Here is a 24,709-nt window from a genome sequence, read left to right on the forward strand (position 1 = left end):
CCTCCATGTACAACTTTCTAGGTTCAGAAATGACTTGTGAGTTAAACCTGTAAAGTCAGAAGCCATTTCAAATCATTTTAATTTGCAGAACATATTTTAGCATCTACAGATCATGAACAAAAGTGTTACCATTTCATGTGACTGAAACAAGCCTTGTCTTTTTATCACTGAAAATCTATATATAGTTTTACATAACGTGTAAGACTCAAATGATCTTGCTTCTAGTTTCAAACTTTAATATTACAAATGACTCTTCCCTTTATTCCCAATATCATTTTTTGGGACCAAAAATAAGTATTACTTTAAAATATTAGCTAGTAAATCTTTTATTTTGCTCTAGAATAAGAGAATAGATTGAGATCCCGGTGTGATCTTGTGTTTTCTTTATAGTAAAACAGAAAACTACAGTGTGTAGCAGCTAGCTATGTCTTTAAAGTAATATCTGCTTTGGCCCTAAGTGAATATATGTGGGTGGATATTGGCAAGTGAAAGAACAGTGCTTAAATGAATTGTTCAGGGTGTGTCAGCAAAAGAATAAACTATCTGTGGTGTGTCAGCGAATGAGTAAGACAATGAATATAACAGCTAATATATGATAGAGCCAAAGAGATATCGTGAGTGTATAGGAGAAAATACTTAATATATCCAGTATCCTGGCTTTTCAAATGTTGGACATTATCCAGAAAAAAAAGTAGCATGAATACATGCCCTGTTTGTGTGCACTCGCCTTCAAGTCGCCTGTTGACTTATAAAGACTTATGGATACCCCATGAATTTCAAAGAGTTTTCTTGGGCAAGGAATAGTTATAAGTGGTTTTGCCAGTTCCTTCCTCTGAAAAATAGCCTACAATATCCAGCAGTCATTAAATGTCCCCAATCCAAGTACTAACCAGGGATGAACCTGCTTAGTGTCTTGTGAATATTTTGGAATCGATTACGAATGCAGATTGTTGTTAACATGTATTGTTGTTGTCTACCCTCAAGTTGCTTCGGACCATGATTACCCTAAGGTGAACCTATCACAGGATTTTCTTGGCAAGGCTTGCCCTTGCTTTCCTTTGACTTTGAGAGAGAGAGTGATTTCATGGATGAACAAGGATTGGAACTCTGGTTAGAGTTATAGTAACCAGAAATAAATCCTTTCATTTCAATTTCAGAAGTGACTGCCTATGAGAAACTATGGGTTGTATTTCTGTAGTTTCATGCTGTTGAAGAATACCGGGAACACTGGAAGATTCTCTTAGGAAAACAAGACCCCAGCCAAAATAGGAAAGAATAAACTTCACTCCTGAGGCACACAATTCCAAGTTGAATTAGGCAGCTTCCTGTCCTCCAGTATTTTATACCTCTAACCTGGACTGAAGCCCAGGAAAAGTTACTGATCCAAGCACGGGTAAACAATTAAACTGTGTGATTTTGAGGATATTGTGTAGGCTGTGATTATAAATGAGGGACCACAACCTACATGTTTAGAACTAGAATGCAACCATGCCCATGGCATTTTTCACCGACAACTGGAGCACAAAAAAAAAACAACAAACCCTTACTGAAGTCTAGACAGATATTACTCAAAGCTAGCAAAAGCATTTCAGCCAAGAGGTACACAACCTCACAGGCACATCTTTGCATCTCACACAGAAAAAGTACAAAATAACAGAGTAAAATAGGTGTTGGAATCATGTGGCTTTTCTGAGGTTGAACCAAAGCTCCCAGGGTTTTTCATCATTAGTTACCTTACTTAGGGCTGCTAAGATTTGAAGTCTAATAATCAGAAAGGCCACACAATTTCCACCCCTGAGATAAAATCAGTTGTCAACTCCAACACAATTTATGTAAATGTTTGCTAACAGTTAATGAAACATGTTGATTCTGTTGTAACAGTTGCCTTGTTTTCAGATGACTGATCCACACAGCCCAGGGTTTAAGACATTCTTTCCTAGTCCTACTTGATGATCTCTAATATTTCCTGGTGGTCTTCCACACAATTGCTAGCCAAGTCTTCTTAACCTTCTTAGCAACTGGATTTGTTATGGCAGTCTTTCACACCTACAAATTGGATTTAGGCCCAAAAATAAATTACTTAAATCTTTCATCCTGTCTGGACACCCAAAAATCTGCCAACTGAGATGATTGACTCCTCTGCCTAAACCTAGGTTATTCTTAAAGACTAATGCAGAATAATCCCTCTAAAAGTTGCTGAATTGCACCTCTCTTCAGCCCTAGCCAGCAAAGCTGGGAATTGAAGTTGGGCAATATTTGGAGGGCCACACTTTGGCCACCCTTGATCTAACGGTATAAATGACACAGGAAATATAAAAACAAATGATTCAGTGTTTCATGAACTGGCATTGAGGAGATTCCAGTGCTTCAATAGAAGGAGAATTTTCACAGCTCTGGAGGGAGCAGAGACTGTGGTCAGAATGAGATCAGGGTGTAGCTGCTTTGTTGGTCCTGCCAAATGAAAGAGATAGCAGCTGTTTATCTAGATCTGCCACACCCTAGATCTTATGTTTCAATCCACGCCTTGGCTCCAGAACATATAAAATGGAATGTTTATGACTTTTACCAGCATTTCCTGCTAAAGAAGAAGAATTTCACATCTGTTGCTGTCACAAATGTATACAGAAGAGGAATCTACTTATTTTACGGATTGGTCTTCATTAGGGAATATGAAGTTAGATTGGCCCATCTCCAGTGGTCATACTAGCTCAGAGACTCGGAGAGTTTTGGGCCAAAAATGTTCCTTTGCTAAGATCTACTTTCACTTTTTTTCAACTCCAAGATCAGAAAAGTGGTCAAAAATCTGCATACAGACAAATAGAGTTTCTCAGTCTGAATACCCTCTAACTGTCTCAATTTGGCAGGGACAATTAATCCTCTGTAAATCCATGTTTGAAAAAGCTCCAGATTTTCTCTCCTCCTCAGTTTACTTCAGTTGCTGCAAACTGAGCTCAAATGCAAAAATAGTTCACATTCAATTAACTAAGCTGCAGGGTAGAGCTTTGCATCTCCTAGGAGGTTCTGACAAAATCTAATTGTTTAGCCAGTCCTAATTTGTTTGTCCTCCAATGACTGGAAAAACACCCCTGTCCTACTGGATAGGATTGGACTTTATAAAATGCATCTCATAGCCTAGGGATAGATAACACTGGCTCTTGGACCATGTGGGACCCCATTTATTTTTTGAGTCCCACCAAAGATCCCACTTCTATCACCATTCCCTTTAAGCATAACTTTTCCCCTATGGGAAAAAATGGCAGTCTCTTGGGAACACTAATGTGCTTCCTTCCAATGAGTAAATATAGGTTTTAAAGGTAAGTAGTGTTTTATTTAAATCAACATTTGCCAACTCTGAGGACAAGTAGAGGCAGTGGAAAAGAGGCAATCCTTTTTGGATTGGGGGTGGGTGGCTTAATACTGTTCCATTATCCCCAAAAGTTGCCTGACTTTGTTACCCAGACACAGGTAAATCAGAACCTGCTGGGCAAAGACTGAAGACTGTAAGATATCTAAGACCTTCAAGTCAGGTTTTTTTGTTGCTATTCCAATACCTTCTCAGGCTCATTTGATGGGAATAAAAGTAGAGGGCCCTTTCAGTAGCTGCTCCAAAACACTGGAACTCCTTTCTTCAGATGGCGAGGATTACTCATCCTTGCTCCCCGCCCCCCAGAAACTAAAAAGATTCCTATTCCATCAAGCTTTTAGAAATTTAATGTGATGAGCTTTTATTGGAATGATGTGCTGTATATTATCTTTTAATTAATTTTAAATGTTTTAAACTATGAATAGTTTATTTTTCTTAAATAATCATTATATCTTTTTAACTTTTTGTTTTAATATGTACTACTTTTAATAATTTGTGAGTTCCTGGTCACACATGATGTAATGGTTTCAGTATGACTCTGGAGACCAGGATTTGAATCTCCACTCAGCTATGAAAATTCACTGAGTGGCCTTGTGCAAAATACACACTCTCTCAGTCTCAGATGAAGGCAAAAGCAAAAACTACACTGAACAAACGTTACCAAGAAAACTCCATGGCACGTTTTCCTCTGGGGTGTTTGACATGAAGGTGTTTGAGTTCCATTACTGGAAACAAGATGGAATATAGATGAAATATAAATGAACAAACACAGCCAACAATCCTTTCAAGCCATTTTGATTTTCAGATGGGAAGAAAGGCACAACATAAATAAATATAACACAATATGAACAACAGTTATTGAGGCAATGGAGGAAACATTTGGGAGATTGTTACTGTCATCTGCAACAAGGATGAGTTGTTTCATTCACAATGGTCCATGAAACCACATTTTTGCAAACTTTGGAATACAACTATTTCATTGTATTCCATTTTGACTTGAAAAACTGCTAAGTTGGCGGGATCAGGTGTTCAAATACATTCTGTGACAACCAATGATTTTTATTACTGTACTTTTGAGGAGAGAAAAAAAATCGCCTTCACTAACATGAATATTTGCTGGGGAATATCAAACAAGTAAAGGAATTTAGGCAGATAAAAACAATGGCAACCCACCAACCACGCTCTACAACTTTAAAGGAACTGATTTCATAAGAAGCGATTTTGAAGAAAACAGGAGAGCTAAACCAGCACATTTATTTCATTTGAATTTTTTGTGCTGTCATACTTCAGTGCTGGAGCCCTGATTTAGAACACATGCCATTTGCCTTTGAAGTCCTGGCTGCTTTTTTAAACAATGGCAAGAAAGATAGAAAGGAATTAAAGTGCGGCTCAAATCATAAAACTGGGCTTTTGTGCTCTAAATTTACATATGGCTATTTTCGTTTTTGGAAAAGCATTTCAATCCCCAGAGCCTCTGAAAAGAAAAATCAAACCATTTTCATCAAATCATTATTTCTCTGGGTGTATTGGGGCTTTCATGGATAGCCAGATATTTCTCATTCAGATTCTAGTTGTTCTCTCCTTTCTTCTTCTCCAGCTCTAGCTACTCATTGTAATTTGTTATCCTGTTTTTCTGCAAAGATCACCAGGGAGGGCATCTTGTTACCCCCTTTGTTTTCATTCTTAAAACCTTATTTTGTTTTCTATTGTTCTGTGCTGTTCAAGAATAAACAAAGAGCAATAATATTTTTATTTTAATACAGAAGTATTGTGGTGTTAAATTTTTAATGGAGGCTTTTTTTGTTGATGTTGAAAATCAAATCAGGGCTGAACAGATAAAGCTCCCCCCCCCCCCCCCCACACACACACACTTTATCCAAAGTATATCCCACTTAGATCTTGAAGTAGGAAGAAACGCTGGCGTGCTTGCTTCTTGCCCTTAAGTTTCACATTAGGTCCTTCCAAGTCCATGCTTGAAAGTCTCTATTTATAGCCCTTCATTTCCTGATTCAAAATATTGTCAGAAATGCACAAAAAGCCAAGATAATTTACTGCAAGGGGAACATTTCTTTTCTTGTCCCTCTCAACTCAGAAAGAACAAGACGATCTGCCACAGTTGGCTTTCCACAGTTGGCCACACTTTTCTACTTTGCTTCTTTGATCTGGAGGAGTAACGGTGGTGTTATCTTCAAGCCACTGGCAACATTGGTATGTGTTTGCAATGGTAATGTGAAGGAGGGGATCAGCTAGTACACCAATCTAATTTTCATTTTAGACTGGGATTCGAATCTTACAGTTCTACTCTAGTGGTGGTCAATATGTCCTGCTTCTCAGAGGAATGCTACTGCATCCCCAGTTGAATTATCTGTACCCACCCTGAGACCAAGATGATTGCTAAACAAATACATTGCAGTGATTAGATTGGAAGTACCCATTTTGACACAAGCAGGTAAGGCTTACAGAGTTGAAATAAGACTATTGGGTGAGAATAAATGTCTGTAAGACTTTTCTCATGATTCGTTGAGGATTGGAGGATGACAGGTTTTCTCAGTAAGGGTGTATCACTATGAGCTATTTAGATTGTGAATCCAAGGAACTATCCAAGGTTCTGAATTGATTGTGAGGATAGGGCTCAACATTTTGGATAGCTCCTTTAAGATTCAGATGAAAATCTGGAGCAAATCCATCACTCTACCAGCCATATTGGCTTTAATATTGTGAGCCGTAGTCCACAAAAGTAATGTTTCAAAGGTGTGTGCATGTGTGTATAAAAGCTTTGCCTCATTTTTGATGTTAGTGATGTAATTATTTTCACTCTTTGTTGTCCATTGAAATTATGGGTATCGGTTCAGTTCTAAATTTTAGTGTGATGTTCACACTCTTGAAGTATATACACATTCAAAAATGTGATTTTGTACTAACCATACAGCATGTCCCCCTCCATCAAGAAAAAAACTAATGAGGATGAGATCTGGAAGCACAAGATAGCTTTCTGATAAGGACTGGGTTCTTTTGATTGCCCCCAAATAGGAAAAGGGACAAGAAAGTTTCATGGACTTGCCTGAGATTAGCATAAGAAATAGAGGCTGACTCTGGAAATAGAGGCAAGTGGCCATATAATAAGAGTTGTGAAAGATTTTTTCCACTCCATTCTACATTTCAAACCAACTTAGCATAACACAAACTTTCCATAATTCCCCTCAGAGCTGAGGCAAGTTACTTTTTTGAAATCCAAGTCCCAGAATTTTCCAGGGAGCAAGGCCACTGGCTGGGGGATTCTGGGAGCTGTAGCTCCTGAGAGTAACTTTTCAAATTCTAATATATATATATATATAGTAGAGTAAATGCCTTGAATGCAGATATTCAAATATGGATGTGTTTTATTTCTTAGACTGATAAAGAAATAGAATGCAAAAGAGTTATGAATAAATTTGCATAAACCTAGCATAACCTAGAAACAGGTGGACTTGTCCATTCTGAATGCACTATCATGGTGGTCTTGGCTTGACATATGCCAGAGTTGTTGCTAAAATGATTTTTAAATAACATAGATAGGATAAATTTACAATAAATAAGGAGGACTACCTATAGTTCAGCACTGAATTAGATGTGCTTAGCCCATGGATTGGGCTGCATTCAATACTGGCCTGCAATTAGTTGATCCCTTCCTTATTGAGGTATTTATGACTTGCTTGAGACAGACGATAAACTTCTTCGTGTCTGTGCCCCAACTGTCTCCAAAGAGGTGTTTATATGGAGAAAGGAATAGATGACCCTGACTGTGTCCATGGCTACAGCCACCTCAAGCTGGCGACAGTTCCCACTGGAAAAACACATAGGCAAGAAAAGTTGTAGCTATGTGTAGGAAAACTGGACTTCCATGTCAATGTGATTTTGGGGACATAGAGGTTTAAAAACTGGAGGCATTGTTTGCATATCAGAAGAATGTTTGTGTGTGATTAGCATCACGGCTGATTCATTCAGCCATGATGCTAATCAAGTTCATTAAGTTCATCAAGTTCATCAAGTTCATTCATTTCTGAGAGGCTGGAAACCACAGAACTATGATTCTTATGTAGTTGTATGTTGAAATAGGATAAGGACATGAATAAGCAATAGTTAGTTAGTATTTTCCTAAACAACAGTGATCTGAAGTGCATACTGTCACAGAATAAACTACTCGGCTCAGTAGCATTAATAAAGAAATAGCCTTTTAGCTAAAATCTTCACTGATTCCAGTAAATACTAACCAATTGTGCTAAAAGCTACATTTTACAGCATTGTAGCATCTTAAGAATTTGATAGGTACATGTTAATGCTGCTGGAGTTTTATGGGTAACGGATGTTTTATTTCAGGGAATGCATTTAGATTAGGTATAGGTAGGACAAAAGTGCATTTTTATTGCCCATGTCACCCATGAGTAAAGACTAAGAAAGTAGTCTTGAATTCTATGGTGATGTAAGTGAAGAGGTGGATCCCCTACCACTTCCAGAACCCTATTGCTGACCAGGACAAGAGATGAGCAATAGCATACTATATTGGACCCACTTAGTCTATGTTTTAGAGATATTTTTCTATTGAAAAAAAATGGGTGATAGGAAATTAACAATTAGAGTTTCTAGTCCTGTTGTCCCTTGCTTCCATCCCTATTTGAGGCCCTATAATGGCATGGGCAACTCTCTGGGGGCCAACCAGGGGATAATGTGAGGTTCTGGGATTATTTGGAATTCGTTGGAGATTCCCCCCCCCCCCCCCCCATGTTTTCACAAATTACAGGGCTTTCTACATTATTTGTGATCAAAATTTTCCTGAAAATCACATTGATTTTTTTTTTAAGTGGGAGGGAGGTAGGCTTTGAGGGTTGGTGCAGGGTCAACTGTGAGAGCCGTTCAGCAGTGGAACTCTCTGCCCCGGAGTGTGATGGAGGCTCCTTCTTTGGAAGCTTTTAAACAGAGGCTGGATGGCCATCTGTCAGGGGTGATTTGAATGCAATATTCCTGCTTCTTGGCAGGGGGTTGGACTGGATGGCCCATGAGGTCTCTTCCAACTCTTTGATTCTATGATTCTATTATTCAAGGGCCATATGCAGGCTGAGGGCCACATTTGCCTGACTTACCACTTGGTGAGAACATCACTGGAAATAGAATAATGCTAATGATTTTCTCCCCAGGCATTTTTGGGATTTCTGGACAGATGTGACTTTTCAATTTGTAGACTCCTACACCACAAATGAAAAGTCTTACTGACCTATCTTAACCTCAAAGAGTCACAGGATCTGGGTATTAGGAACGCTATGCTATCACACAAAGACATGCCCTTTTCCAGTTTACTGCTCTAATTTTTATAGACTTGACAAAGTTAGTTTTAGATTCAGCATGGTAGTCTACAAATTCTCACACCTGGAGCATGCAGCTGACAATTTCAGAACTCAAAAAAGACTTGAGCCAAGGCATCGAAAACAATTTCCCATGTGTTTTAAAAAACAGCAATGGATTTTCATCACATACCTACCTCAAAGTAACTTTTCCGACCACTGAATATAAACTGTCTTTTGTTGTACAGTAGTTTTGGATTAAACTGCATCAAAATTCATTCCCTGAATTTGAAAAACACTTTTGCTTTGTCTTTGAAAAGTTGAGTCTGAGTAATCACTTGAAGTGAATATATATGGAAGAATAGCAAATGAAGTGTGCATTTTAGAAAAGAAGTGCACAGAAAAGATGACCTTGCAAACAAAGAAACATATGGTCTCTAATTACCCCATATAGTTAAAACACACCACAGTAGACTTTTGAGATCCCTGGCTTGTTTGTCTTCACTGGAATGAGTAGATTAAGTGTTATTGCCCTTTCTGACTTTCCTGTGCTCCGATGTTGAAGTCCATGGCCAAGGGGGCAGAGTGAGAATCTTGCCATTGATCAGTAGTGTTTTCTTGGATGAATATTTGAGTCAACAGTTCAAAGAATCCTTTATGATTCCACAAACAACCATGAGATTTGGAATTGGATTTGTTTTTAAATTGATGTTTATAATTGAAGTTTTAAACCAATTGTTTTAATTGTAAATGGGTCCCCTCAGGGAAGATAGGGTGGTATAGAAATAAAGATTATTATTATTATTATTATTATTATTATTATTATTATTATTATTATTATTTGTTTGGCATCTAATTGTTGCCGTCTGTGAGCCGCCCTGAGCCCCCCTGCCCCAACCAGGAGTGAGAAGGACAGGGTATAAATGTTTGAAATAAATAAATAATAAATAAATGAGCTCCAGATAATTTCTGCCATTGAGAGATCTATAGAATATAACTTGTTCAATGTCACCTAAGAAGTTTCCATAACTAAGAGAGGATTCAAACTTTGATATCCAGAGTTATACTCCAGCATTCAAACCACACCCTGCATGCTGTCTATGGTTAGCCATGCTCCCTGACAATACACAACTGTATAAATCAGGTAATGTATATTTGGGGGTGCAATGCCACTTTTAATACATTGATAATTTTGAAAATATTACCTCCTCTCCCCCCTGAACCTGATCTCCAAAATATATAGGGATGAGAGTTGAACCCTGGGTTCCATGCAGCCGAATATTAATTTATTATATCTTCTTCTGATCATTAATGACTCTCAGAATTGCAGAGTAATAAGTTAATTTCCTAGGTCACACTCCAAGATGTGTTTTCTAACAAAATGCTTGAAGGGGATCTTTCTTCCACTCTAATTATCATTTCACTTTGCCCACGGGGTCAAGTATTTTCTTTTGAGATAACCAAGGAAAAGCAAGCACCACATTCTAGCAAGTGACTAAGTTTAGCCTTTCTCAGGACAACAGTAGAGTCCCAAACATTCAGTTGTTTTGTTTGACACTTTGCTGTTTACTGTCTTTGAGATAATTACCATTTAAAGGTTCAATTACTGCCTTAGGTGATAAAGTGGTATCAAGAACTTTAAGGATAACATTTGTCTTGCTGAGGGTTTTATGATAAAACAAATATAAAGGGCACCATCCAACCAAGGTTAAGCATTTTAAAAAGGGTTCACAGTTTTCAGTCAGAGACACTGCATATAACATGCTTACATTTCCCACTCAAACCAGTAAGACAACAAGGTGCTTAAATTATAGCTGAATCAGATTAGTAATGTTTTGCAAAATGTAAACAGGGGAAGCCTTTTATTCCACATAAATGAGTAAAGAAAATTCTCTTTTGTGGATACAATAAATGCTACTTTTGATGAGTGTTTAGGAGAGCTAGCTTTCAGATTGTATGGCTTGAATAGTGGATCTGGAAAACATAGGTTCACAAAAACACCAAGCCTCAACATTTTTGGGGCGGCAATAGGCCAGTTATTAGATTGCCTCACTGGAGTTTTTGTGAGAATAAAAGTAAGTTTGCATGAATTCTTGCACTGAATTCCTTGGCAAATGACCAAATAAATCGGTAACTTGGCTTTTCTTTTCATTATATTTATTTAGAAAATGCATATCTACTTTCCATCAAAAGATTTTCAAACTAAAGAATGATAAAGCAAAAGAACCACAGCAAAAATAAACAATAACTTAGACACCATGAGAAGCAGCCAAAAGGGGGGAAAACCCCAACAAACCCAACAGGAAAAATTAAAATAGGATCATAGTCAAGGAAATCCAGAGCCTATTTTGGGGATTTTGCAAATCCTAGAGTCCCATAGCTTCACTGACCAGGCTGAGGCTGGTTGTGGGGATTCTGGGAGATGTAATAAAAAGGAATGTATAAACCTGTCCAAGTTTATGCAGTTTGTTTTAAGTCTAGTTTTATGGCATGACAATATTGCTCATCAGGACTTTTTGGAAACAAAATCTTAAAACAGAAATATAGAACATACCAACCACATACTTCCTTGTGTCTTGGTGCCAAGTCTGTTCTCATAGTTCTTGCACAGCTCAAACTTTAGTCATCCCTTTTAATTTGATAGCCAAGAAACGGGAGTTGTTAAACTGGATGTCTTGGTATACCCTTGTCTGTCCATCAGACTGAATGGTTGAAAGAACTCTATGAATATATTGAAGCACTTTGGCCCTTTGCTGAATGGGTTGTTACCCCAATAATGTTTGATTTTTTTAACCAATGTTAACTCTTTACCCATTCTTTTTGTTGTTGACGTTATTCTCCTCCCATTTCCTTGTCTATCTTTTTTGTATTGCTGATATGAATAGGATACTGAAAAGCATATTCATGGCAATATTCTAGGTTGTCTTATTAAAATTTTAATAATGCTTTAGCAATAAAAGGAAAAGACCAAAATTATTGAGTGAGGCTATAATCCGGCAAAGGGGAATAGATGGATCATGAACTCCACAAAGCATTCCTATTGATATCAAAAATTGCTGGATATGAAGATCAAAGACAGTATGTATGGACTTAATTTGGAGTCTTTGGGGGCTTCTTTTATGGGCTGTTATACTTGAAGTCAATACAATACCTGAAACTGCATATGACGCAGTTTATGTACTACAATGAAATGAAGTTGTATGATCTTGATTACACCCATAATATGTATCTCAGGGGTTATCAAAATCTGTCATATTCTTCCTGGTTTGTAAGGCTAAGGCACAAAATGAGCTCAGTGTTGTCAGAGAGATTAAAAACTATAAAAATGTCAGTAGAAAAAGGAGGAAAAAGGAAATGGTAGGGCCTCTGCATGGAGAAGGTGGTGAAATGCTAACAGGGGATAGGGAAAAGGCAGAGCTGTTGAACACCTTCTTTGCCTCAGTCTTCTCCCAAAAAGAGACTGGTGTTCAACCTGACCAGCATGAAGCTAAAGAGCTAACAGGGGAAATGCAACCCAAAATAGATAAATATGTAGTTCAGGAATACCTGGCTACTCTAAATGAATTCAAGTATCCAAGGCCAGATGAACTACATCCATGAGTATTGAAGGAACTCGCAGAAGGCGTTTCAGAACCACTGGCAATAACTTTTGAGAATTCTTGGAGAATAGGATAAATCAAAATTCCTTTCTTGGAAGCTTTTAAACAGAGGCTGGATGGTCATCTGTTTAAAAGTACAATCTGGTGCTTTGATTGTGCTTTTCCTGTATGGCAGGGGGTTGGCCCACGTGGTCTCTCCCAAAATCTAGGATATAGAGTCCATATCCCAGAATGTTGGGATATGAAGTCCAACAATCTCTGGAGGATCACAAGCCACCCCTTGCTGCTATGAACTATAGACTCTGGCTATAACCTCTGTTCCATTTTGGAGTTACTCTCATGACAGATGACCAATCAGAAGAAGCTCTCTTAGGACCCTTCCAGACAGGTCCTATATCCCAGGATCTGATCCCAGGTTTTCTGTTTACCTCAGATTTTCTGGCAGTTTAAAGCAGAAAACCTGGGATTGGATCCTGGGATATAGGACCTGTCTGAAAGGGCCCTCAGTTGCCTTGCCAGGTATTTGGAAGGGTCTCTCAACTTTAAGAGAGGGATGTCCAGCAGCAGCACAGCCTCTTTTAAGATGGATAGTGAAGACAATCTTATTGCAGCAGGCTTTTTCAGACTCTCTTTAGCTCTTTATTTATTTACCTAATCATTTAGCTCTTTATTTACCTAATCATGTCTCCATTTTAGCAAGTGCCTTCTGGGTTTCCAGATGTTCTGCTTTTAAATACATTCAATTTGATTTCAAATGCTGTGTTTTCATTTTTATGGTTGAAAAAATTCAATCACTTACAATACCCACCACTGATTTAGTCAAAACATTTAAATGAATGAATGAATGAAAGCTTACAACAGACAATGGGTTAATCTGAGAAGAAGGGACATGAAGAAGGAGAATCTGACAATACATTTAAGTAGGTCGGGGTGAAGGGTATGGGTCATATGCATGCAACTTTTTATGGAAATTGATAAAACAGTAAGACCTTTTGAAGGTAAAAAGTAAAGGTTTCCCTTGACATTAAGTCTAATCATGTCCAACTCTGTGGGGTGGTGCTCATCTCCATTTCTAAGCTGAAGAGCCAGCGTTGTCCGTAGACACCTCCAAGGTCATGTGGCCAGCATGACTGCATGGAGCAATGTTACATTCCCACAGACCTATTACCAATTGATCTACTCACATTTGCATGTTTTCAAACTGCTTGGTTGGCAGAAGCTGGGCCTAACAGCCGAAGCTCATCTTGCTCCCCAGATTCGAACCACCAACCTTCCAGTTAGGAAGTTCTGCAGCTCAGTGCTTTAACCTGCTACACCATGAGGGAGCCCCTTTTGAAGAATTGTGGGAATTTTAATAAATTACCCCACTTTTTGAACAGGTTATTCCCAAAACAAGATATACTTAGGTTTAGATGAATCTGAATAGAATGAATGGCTCCACTATAGTTGACAAGCCATTATACTGCCATATCTTCTAACATTTTACAGATAAAAACTGGGACATATATAACCAGAGTGTGGTGAGACAGCAATGGTTATTAACAATGAAGGACATAGGAGAGGATGGAGCCAGAGCCAAGAGAGGCTGCAAGTTTATTTATGCTTGAGCCTCATGAGAAGGACAACATTCCACCAATGCCTCTACCTCCTACTAAATTAACTGAGTGCTAAGAGCTTTTGCACTTTGAACCCAAGTTGCAGCAGCTGGGATATTTTAAAAGCAACTGAAAAGTGGGATGATAGAGGACTTAGGAAAAGTGGGATGATAGAGGACTTAGGAAAAGTGAGATGATAGAGGACTTAGGAAAAGTGGAATGATAGAGTACTTAAGAAAAGTGGGATGATAGAGGACTTAGGAAAAGTAGGGGAAAGTGGAAGGCAAAAGGAAGAGGGGCCGACCAAGGGCAAGATGGATGGATGGCATCCTTGAAGTGACTGGACTGACCTTGAAGGAGCTGGGGGTGGTGACAGCCAACAGGGAGCTCTGGCGTGGACTGGTCCATGAGGTTACGAAGAGTCGGAGACGACTGAACGAATGAACAACAACAAGAGGACTTAATGGCGCTCCGTGCAGTCAAGCAAGCCACATGACCTAGGAGGTGTCTACGGGCAATGCTGGCTCTTCGGCTTAGAAATGGAGATAAGCACCACCCCACAGAGTCAGACTCAACTAGACTTAATGTCAAGGGGAAACCTTTACCTTTACAGGAGATATTGGGATCATAACTGCCAAACTGGAAAGTTTGCGCTGCATAGTCAATTCATCCCCAGAGAACAAGCACTAGCCATATAGTGTTATTTCAAGACCAGCATTGACAAAATTAAATTTAGATTTCCTTCTGAATGTCATAGGATGGGGTAGGAGACATTATCTTCTCATTCCTTCCTGGAGCTGGATTTAAAAATAAATAAATCAAAGAGCAACTTTTCCAAGTTCTGTTCCATAAATTCTATCAGTTGCCATTTATAATACCAAACTAAACCATGTGTTTGTTGTGGAGTCAAAAATCACCAAAACAAAGCAATACTCGTAGAATAATCTTAGAGCAGGAGATGACTGTTCCTCAAATAATTTTGGAGTAGGAAATAGAAGAAGGGATTGGGAGATTTAAAATATAAAAAGTATACCTACATTTGGCTGTCACTTTGTATCCGCCCAAGGGAGGATCATGGCCTTCAATAGCATCAAAACCAGCAGATACTAAGACAAAGTCTGGCTCAAACTCAGAGGCAATTGGCATGATCACAGTCCTAAAACAAAAGATAGGCAAATGGTTATGCATCTGACATTTCATTAAACATGCTAATGAGATTGATACATTAATCAGATTTTGGCCTAGGCTATCCAATTCTATTTCCACATTCTGAGACTAGATTTTAGCATTTTTTCCTTTAAAAAAATGCAGGTATATGCAAGAGCTTCTAACATTACAGACACATCTGGGCCTGTTTTACCCTACCTCTTATAAAGACAAACTCTTCAAGGGAAGTGACTAATGGATTACAAAGAGAATTCTGAAGTCTCAGTGGAAACCTAGATTGCTCCAGTTAGTGCAAACTTGGTGTAAATTTGAACTATAAATTTCTTGTGGGGTGGGGGGATTGTTTGTTTTTCAAACGTATCCCTTCTTCTGAACATTTTAAAATGTTGTTTGAGTTGGGGGTGACTTTGCTAAAAGAAGGGGGTGGGGCGGGGAACCCAAAAAGGATTCCTGTAATCAAAACCAGCTCTTCTTCTCAGGATTTTTCTGAGGTCATGCCTAGCAGGAATTTGACAACCACAAACCAGAAACAGCACCCCCTGCTGCTTTCAGGAAGACATTTCAGGGTTTTCCCATTTTTGGCTTTAACTCTTTCCTTTCCAGTACTTTATCTTATCCACTTTGAGATTGCTTAAAAGGAGGGACAACTAAGCAAGGCTGAATCTATCATGTAAGAAAGCAAAGCCAATTGCTTTGGGCAATGAGATTCAGTAGGATACTTAAAGCTGGAAAATGTCTAAATGGTATAGCAACACCAAGAATTGGTCACAGTGGGAGAATCCTGATTGATAAATCCTTTCAAAAGGAAATAGTCTCAGGTAGCTTTGCTTATCCATTCAAAGGTAAAAATTAATATAAACCAACAGACCTTAAGTCTTATATTCAGTTTATACTACTCAAGAATCTAGTCAAGAGCTTTCCAAACATTTCATGTTAGTGACATACTTTTCAGAACATGCTTCCTTTCGCAACACAATAATTCACTTTTACTAGCAAACCAGGGGTTAAACCAACTATTTATAAGATATATGGACATATACATACAATGTGAAAATGAAATGTCATAGGAAGAAAACATATCTCATGAAAGTCCTTCATTTATGAGGGTTATCCAGAAAGTAAGGTTACAATACTTTTTTAAATACAAAAAATGAATATATTTAAACAAAATTTACCTGTATTGTACCATATGCATTACATTATTTTCCCACATAATCACCATTCAATTCAATACATTTTGTCATCTGTGCGATGAGTTTTTGGATGCCTGTGTCATAGAAGTTTTCCTCTGCTTTTTTCAGCCAATTCATCACTTCAATTGTCACCTTGTTGTTATCAAAAAAGTGTTTTCCACCAAAGTGTTCTTTCTATTTAGTGAACAGATGATAGTCACTGGGTGTGAGATCAGGGCTGTAAGAGGGTGGCTTAAAACATCTTAACCAAATGAAGACAGCAACTCTTGTGTTACATGAATGGTGTGTGGATGTGCATTGTCATGAATGAGACAGACTCCCGCCATTAGCATCCCACAATGTTTCTTTTGGATGGCTCTGCGAAGTTTCTTCATGGTCTCACAATATATTACGTACCCATTTTGTCACATGCTGTCTTGACATTATGTCCTCTCCATAAAGTGAAATGATTATGCGATGAATTACAGCAGCATTCATGCTCTTAGCATTTAGGTAGCATATTACAGCATGAACTTCACACTTGGAGGGAACAGAATGAAGACGCTCATCTCTAACTTTCACCATGATACCAGTTGATGAGCTACTGATGACTGGCACTGCTCGTTCATTTCCGCTGGCTTCCCGCTACACAGCAGTGATACCAGCTTCCCCTGTGAAAATTCACCATGAGAATTACATGTCTTGCAACCTTACTTTTCAAATAACCCTTGTATATTTTTACAAAAATATAACTTGTAAGATACTGACATAAATTTTCAAGATTTTTGTCATTTCTCATTACATTCGCGTGACACATCTATACAGTGCAGCTGATGCACTAAGATGTTGTTACACACAGTTTGGAAAGCTGTAGTCTAGTCCTTGCATACCTTCCAACAGTTAACAGGGGGAAACTGGGACATCTATGGCTGAACCCCATTAATGATGTCTAAAGGGTGTGGCCAAGCAACAACATGGCAAAAGTTATGAATGATAGCAAAAACACAAAACCACTAATTTAAACAGAAAAGTCCTGGTATTTATGTGCTAAATTCAAGAAAGGAAAATCTCTGTCCCTTCTTCTTTCCTTCTTGCTTAGTTATCAGAACTCAATTTGTAGCAACAGAAGTAAGTCAATTTAATACTAATTTAATATTGTGAACACTAACGGACACCTTGATTTCGCCCAAGTATTTTTCCAGCCTTCTCTAGAAATACCAGGAAATGAACTTAGCACTTTCTGTGCACAAAGCATGTGAATTACAGTCCCTCCCAAAAGCAGAGCCTGGAAAAAATTGGTTGGCAGTAATGACTAGGGGATCATGGGAGTTGAAGTACAACATAACATTAATTGTTCATGATCAAAGTATCTTTGATCATTCCTTTGTCTGCTAGCACATAATCCTTCTTGCTCAAGTGATTTCATAACTTTTCTGGATAGGTTTTCCTGTTGCTCAATAAACATTTTTCAACTGGAAAGAATTTGCTAGCTGTGTCATAGATTGATTACTTAGAACTCATTGTTTGTAGCTGTCGTTTTCTTCTGCAAAAGGCAAAGTACAAAAAAATGAAGAAGCTGAAAATAATGGCATGGAAATTTCCTTCCACTTCTAAGGCAAGAATATGTTGACATTACAGATGGCAGGATATTCTAGTGCAGTTAGCCTTCTTGAGTCTCAGTAGAGCTGTGAACATTTCAGTGAAACAATGACACATTTCCCCCAAGATAATAACATTCAATCAATGCATTCTTCTTCTGTTTAAAAAACATTTTAAGGGGCCTGGAGGACTTCACACACAAGCCAAAAGTAGACCACAAGCAACGTGAATGTAATGTTCTGATGTCAATAGCACTGATATACTAATATCTTCAGGCAATCATAAAGAGATATAATGGAAGTTCAGGATTTTCATGTTTCAGGGATGAAATACAAAACTCTTAGGCATGGTCTTGAAACTCTATCTCTCCCCATCCATCTATGCCCCAGAAGTGGGACAATTCACTTCAATTGTTCAATGTACCCTTTTAGTCATAACCACAACATGTTTTCAGCAAGCATTTTATGATATAAACTCAAATGTATTAAATGAAAAATGTAGAGAATAATAAAGAAATCTTGATATAGTATGGAAGAACATAAGAAAAAACTCTGTTGAGGTAAGTTGATCTAAGCCACTGGTTCTCAACCTATGGGTCTCCAGATGTTTTGACCTTCAACTCCTAACAGCTGGTAAACTGGCTAGGATTTCTGGGATTTGTAGGGCAAAATACCCAGGGACCCACAGGTTGAGAACCATTGATCTAAGTCATTTTGCCATACAAAGTTCCTTACTCTGCTTTATATTTTAAGTTGAATTGCCTACCAATTGAATATGAGTTTGGTGTTTCTGAAGAAATGGCATTCTCTGTGGCACCTGAAAAGAGCAAGTAATCCTAGGAGTCACAGGATAGATTTGTTCCCAGCACTTTGCCTCCAGCACCTGCTACTGGACGTAGCCAGTTCACTATGTCTAACAGTAGGGCTGGCCCTGCTGCTGGATTAGAAAAAGAGTCCATTATTGGGTTGCTTTGAGTTTTCTGGGCTGTATGGCCATGTTCCAGAAGCATTCTCTCCTGATGTTTCACCCACATCTATGGCAGGCATCCTTAGAGGTTGTGAGCATAGATATGGGTGAAACATCAGGAGAGAATGCTTCAGGAACATGGCCATACAGCCCAGAAAACTCAAAGCAACCCAGTGATTCTGGCCATGAAAGCTTCAATAATACAGAGTCAATTATCTCTGGTTTTTGTAGTGTGGCCAATTGGATGTTTCTATAACATCCGCAGCCTGGCCTCTCCTATTCCTCATGTCTCTTCTGCAGCAACACATATACAGTAGAAATTTGGTTCTTCTCAAATGTAGCAAAAAGTTGAAAGTGTTCGTAATTTCCTTCTCGCTGTGAGAAAAGCTGTTTTTCATTTAGAACTCATTCTGCTCAAAAAATTCATGTACTTTGAAAAGGCAGAAAACAGCATTTTCTACGCAAAAGCTTAAATATGAATTTTGTAAAGAATAACTCCCAAACTGTGAAGATTCTTACCACTCCATGATTCTCCCTGTCAGGGTTTCCTGACATGTTTTTGCACCATTTAGATCAGATTCTATTGTATGGAACCATGATACTGAAAGTGGATCAAACCAATGTAGTATGAATGAATCTTTAGCCCTTATGCATTTATATAGTTTTTTAAAAGATGTATCTTGCAGCAATGTAATCAGCTAACTACACATTGCATGAAGCACTGTCTGCTCTGAATCCAGAAACCAAGAAGTACAATTCCTCAGGATGTTGGACCATCAAAAGAAATTCTCAGATGTGCCTAGCATCTATGTTAAATAGCACAGGAATCATTACATCATCACTTTTCTTAATGGCACAGAACCACCCCTTTGTAGACAATGCAACACTTGGTTTCAGAATAATAGAATATGAAATAATTACTTCTGTGAATTATTTCACATTTTTGTATAAAAGGTTCACATGTAAAATAACAATCAGTGGGACATAATGACCTGCCTGATTCTTTGATTGAATCGAGAAAGATCACTAGGACATGTGAGTCATTAGTGGCTGCTTCTCTTTAGCAAAATTTGGAACACCTGTAAGAGCTGCTATATGCCTAATTAAAAGGCTATAAAACACAGTGTAGTGAGAGATATGATAAAAGGACTGGCTGCTCTGGTTTGTTAATTTCATTTATTGGAGGATTCAGATGCTCTTTCTCTGCACTGAAAAGTTTGCTTCCTGCAGTCAGCACATTAGGCTAGCATGTTCAGCCAAACCAATATAGGAAAGTTCTGTGTGCACTCCCATTGGCATTCACATAAAGATAGAGGTTTCCCAACTATTAGGTCGAAAGGTCGCAGGTTCAATTCCGGGGAGCGGCGTGAGCTTCCGCTGTCAGCCCTAGCTTCTGCCAACCTAGCAGTTCAAAAACATGCAAATGTGAGTAGATCAATAGGTACCGCTCCGGCGGGAAGGTAACGGCGCTCCATGCAGTCATGCCGGCCACATGACCTTGGAGGTGTCTACGGACAACGCTGGCTCTTCGGCTTAGAAATGGAGATGAGCACCACACCCCAGAGTCAGACATGACTGGACTTAATGTCAGGGGACTACCTTTACCTTTACCTAACTATTAGGTCAACTAATGAAATCTCATTGGGTGAAAGATATTGGAGAGTGAAAGATCTTCAATATGAGAGTCCAAAAATACAAATAGGTGTGTTGATTGAAGACAATATCTAGCACTTTCATCTCTATGAGGGACAGGTTTTAGTAAAGCTACCCCAAAAAGATTTCTGGAGAAAGTTGTTTTCCTGTATTGCAACTAAACTCAGTTGGGAGTGAGGGCAGCAGAAGATGATGTTATATTTCCTACTAATCAAACAGTCATGGCCCAGTGTGTCCTGGTAGTACTATGTCACTAGTCCTGGCTGTTCTTCTCCAATTTCAACACTGTTTCTCTCTATTTCAATAGCTTTCCTTGCTTTTTGAAGTAGGTCTGTGCACCGGATATACCCGAGGATACTCTAATCTTTGTTACACCAGCAACCATGGTACTTCCAGCTCAACTAGCTTCTTTACATAGAATGAGAGCAAGGAGCCTATCTGTTGATCCCCTCAGGCCAGAAATCACTGAATTGTCCCCATGTACAGAATCTGAGTGTCAAGGATACCACCACTTCAATTTCATAGACTAAGCCCTCAGGATCAGGTCCAGAATAGCGGATCCTCTTGTTGCCTCTTCCACCTTTTAAACACTGACATTGTCTGCAAGACAAGCAAGGAATTTATTGAACTTTGTTCCCTTGGCCGAGCTTGTTTTCCAACAAGTATCAAAATAGTTGAAATCTCTCATTACTACCATATTTCTTCTTTCTGCATGTTTGGTCATCTGGTTAAGGAAGGCATAAAACAGTTCTTCAGTATGGCTTGGAGATTTGTAGTAGATCCCCACAACTACATCTTTTTCGGTCCTTGTTCCCTTAGTTCTTATTCAGATGCTCTCAACCTGGTTTCCAGGATTGAAATCTTGCATCTCTTCAAAGGTGCAAATATTTTTGGTCTACTTATCTGAAATAGATTATGCCCCTCCATTGCTACATTCCAATTATAGGACTTGGACCACCAAGTTTCAGTTATGCCTATTACATTAACTGTCTTGTTGTGCTAAAAGTTCCAGTTTATCTTGTTTATTTCCCATGCTCTGGGTATTTGTGTAAAGACATCTAAACCCGTGGGACATTCCCTTTAGTTGTTTATTTGAGATTCAACACAAAGATTGCATACCACAATTACTTGGTAAGTCTGCATGGGAGATTTATGCTACAGACTGTGATGTAGGATCTCAACTGAATAAAGGAAACAAGAATCCTGACATTTCCCTTTGAATTCATACCTGGCCACCTGCTCAGTGTAGTTTGGTGAGATGAATTTTATATCTATCTGAATTCCAGTTATTATTTATTTGCAACTGGACAAAATTGCTTTGAACTGGGTTATCTGAGTCCATACTGCCATATAATCCAGTTCAGTATGGATTTTGTACAGCTGTGTGGAAAGGCACTTAGTTGTGCTTAACAACATGTACCTGAGGCCCTTTCCACACAGCTGAATAAAATCCCACATTTTCTGTTTTGAACTGCAATATATGGCCGCGTGGGCTCAGATAACCCAGTTCAAAGCAGATATTGTGGAATTTTCTGCCTTGTTAATTTGGGTTATAAGGCTGTGGTGAAGAACCCTGGGGCTTCTTCTATACTGCCATATAAAACCCAAATCTTGCATCTTTACAGGCCCTTCCAATATCAATATCATTATCTAAGACAGGGGTCCACAAACATTTTAAACCGAGGGCCAGGTCACAGTCCCTCAAACTCTTGGAGGGCTGGATTATAATTTGAAAAAAACATGAATGAATTCCTATGCACACTGCACATTTCTTATTTGTAGTGCAAAATACATTTAAAAACAATACAATAATTAAAATGAAGAAATTTTTTAACAAATATGAACTTATTAGTGTTTCAATGGGAAGCGTGGGCCTACTTTTGGCTGATGAGATAGGATTGTTGTTGTTGTTGTGTGTTTTCAAGTCGTTTCAGACTTAGGTTGACACTGAGCGAGGGCCGGGTAAATGACCTTGGAGGGCCGCATTAGTTTGAGGACCCCTGATCTAAGATATAGGGCTGTGTGGAAGGGCACTACACTGGATCTATACTGCCATATAATCCAGTTCAAAGCAGATAATATGGATTTTATTTGGCAGTGTAGAAGCGGCCTCATATAATCCAGTTCAAAGCAGGTAATGTGGATTATCTGCTTTAATAATATGGATTATATGGCAGTGTAGAAGGGGCCTGACTTTCTTCCTTTCCCTTTTATTTTTTCCCTTGCAGACCAGGATTTAATTTACCATGGATCTATGATGCCTACTTTAATTGTTAATACAGATTTATAGGCTGTGATATAGAGAGAAGGGAAGAAAAGATAATTTTCTCCAATTGCAAAGCACGCAAGCAATATCCTATTAGATTTGATTTCATATTTAGTTTTGAAAGATACTTTCACCAGCTCTCTCTTTGATTTCATGGTTTCCTCCTTGTGCTTTCTTCTATCTTTGCTCTCACTGTGAAATGGCCTCCATATGATTTAAATTAGAACAGCTCTGTTTCAGAAGAACAAAACTACAACTAGAAGTAAGATGGGCCACAGGGAAGCTTCTTCTTAAGGGTAGCTTTGACCTTGTTAACAAATACGTGTGAGTCTTTGCATGGCCAGCCAAATAAATAAAGACGTGTGCTAGGCCCAGTTCTGTTTTTATTAGCTGTTTTGCCTCTAAGCCACTTTAGCTACCATTTTTTTGTGAGTTTTCCCCATTATCCCCCACTCATTCTTTCATGTTCATTGTAGCCAGGAAAGTCAAAAACAACAACAACAACAACAACAACCCCAAAACCTTTCATTTGATCTTTTCCATCTCTCTCTCTGTGCCAGGGGAAAAATCATGGGTTTCAGTTGCTTTGAAATGATTGCTTTACCAAGATATACTATCTATTCTCCTAGCAATCAATTATTATCTCTCCTAATAGTGGATGAATTCCAGAGTTCAAAAGAGAATCTAGGGCATTTTTCAGACCAACAAAATGGTGCCTCTTACCATTCCAAAACACACAAAATTCAGATAAAGTTGTAACTGAATGTGTCTTCAACTTAAGCAATGGGATAACACACACTATCTCACCTATAGGGAGGAGTCTAAGTTTGGGACTGCATAGAAGACCATTGAGCATCCAGAAATTGCCTTGTGGCCACCTCTCAGCACCTGCTACGTGAAGTAGCCACACCATTTGCCAGGTCAAAAATGAGTCCTTTAATCCATCATCTTTTAGATACCTCTTTTATGAAATCATGTTTTTATGTTCAGTCTTTTAACAACCTGCTACTGGATTTCCTACAGAAGCAGACATGATAGCACATGGTGAACCTTGCACATAACTTAAAGTTTCAAAACACTAGGTTTTTTGTACAGCTGCCCAACAAGTTTAAACCCATTCCTAGAGAGCATTCCAGTATCTGCTTCTGGAGAACAATAAGATGTTTTATCCATTCCACTGAAGACAAAAAAAAAATGAGATCTATAGTTTCTTTAGATTATCAAACTGAATAAGTCAATTCACACAAACAGAAACTCACTCTGTGGACGGGAGTTCATGTAGGGGTTTTTGAACCAAACAGCTGTAATCTAATGCACTGCACAGTTTTGTGGCTCATTTTGCTAGCCAAAGCATGTACAATAGTACTCAGATACGAGATGCATTCTCCTGTAACCACTGTTGATAAAAGATTCCAACTTCCAGCCATGGGGTAGTACCTGGATTGTGCTCAATGCATCTAGGATGAATGTGCCCAGCTGCATTCATTTCTAGAGGCAGCTGGCCATGGTGACTCATGCATTAGTTCCATTCCACCTGGATTACTATGCTTGTTCTGTATAGAACCACCTCTGAGGGATACTTCAACTGGTCTCAAAAAGCTGTAGCCCAGATTACTGCCGGATGCTGCCTACATAAGTATTTGGCTCCTTTTTTCAGCAGCTTTACTGGCTGCCAGTCTGTTTCCAAATACAATTCTAACTGCTGGTTTTGACCTATGAAGCTCTAGATCACTATCTGAAGGATGAGCTTCCAATGCAAACTTCTAAGATTTTCTGGAGCTTATCACATTTACAGGGACACTTGGTGCAAATATGGGAGAGAGTCTTATAGACTTTGGAACTGGCCTCCTCTTTTTTTGGTCTTTTTATAATCTGGTGATGACCTTCCTTTTCCATCAGGAATTTGGGAACTGATCTTATTTATACGTAAGGGCTTTTTGTTTTAGTGCACTGAACTTTTTATAGTAAATGTAAAGGTTTCCCCTGACATTAAGTCCAGTTGTGTCTGACTCT

At 38.6% G+C, this 24,709-nt stretch overlaps 1 protein-coding gene across 10 annotated transcripts in view; it reads right to left on the reverse strand.

Annotated features, from left to right (window-relative positions):
• HDAC9 (histone deacetylase 9) overlaps nt 1–24,709 on the reverse strand; it is a 491,112-nt gene that overhangs the window by 62,200 nt on the left and 404,203 nt on the right. For 9 of the 10 annotated variants that reach the window (XR_009631775.2, XM_060782133.2, XM_060782132.2 and 6 more), the window contains one exon: nt 14,911–15,029. Coding sequence is in view for 9 of the 10 variants with exons in the window: in XM_060782133.2 (XP_060638116.2) it covers nt 14,911–15,029 (119 nt within the window). In the remaining variant the exon portion in view is untranslated. Of the gene's footprint in view, nt 1–14,910; nt 15,030–24,709 lie in introns of those variants that run through there. The other variant, XM_060782137.2, reaches the window with a different exon arrangement.

Source organism: Anolis sagrei, chromosome 6 (assembly GCF_037176765.1).
Source record: "Anolis sagrei isolate rAnoSag1 chromosome 6, rAnoSag1.mat, whole genome shotgun sequence".
Classification (NCBI taxonomy): Eukaryota; Metazoa; Chordata; class Lepidosauria; order Squamata; family Dactyloidae; genus Anolis; species Anolis sagrei.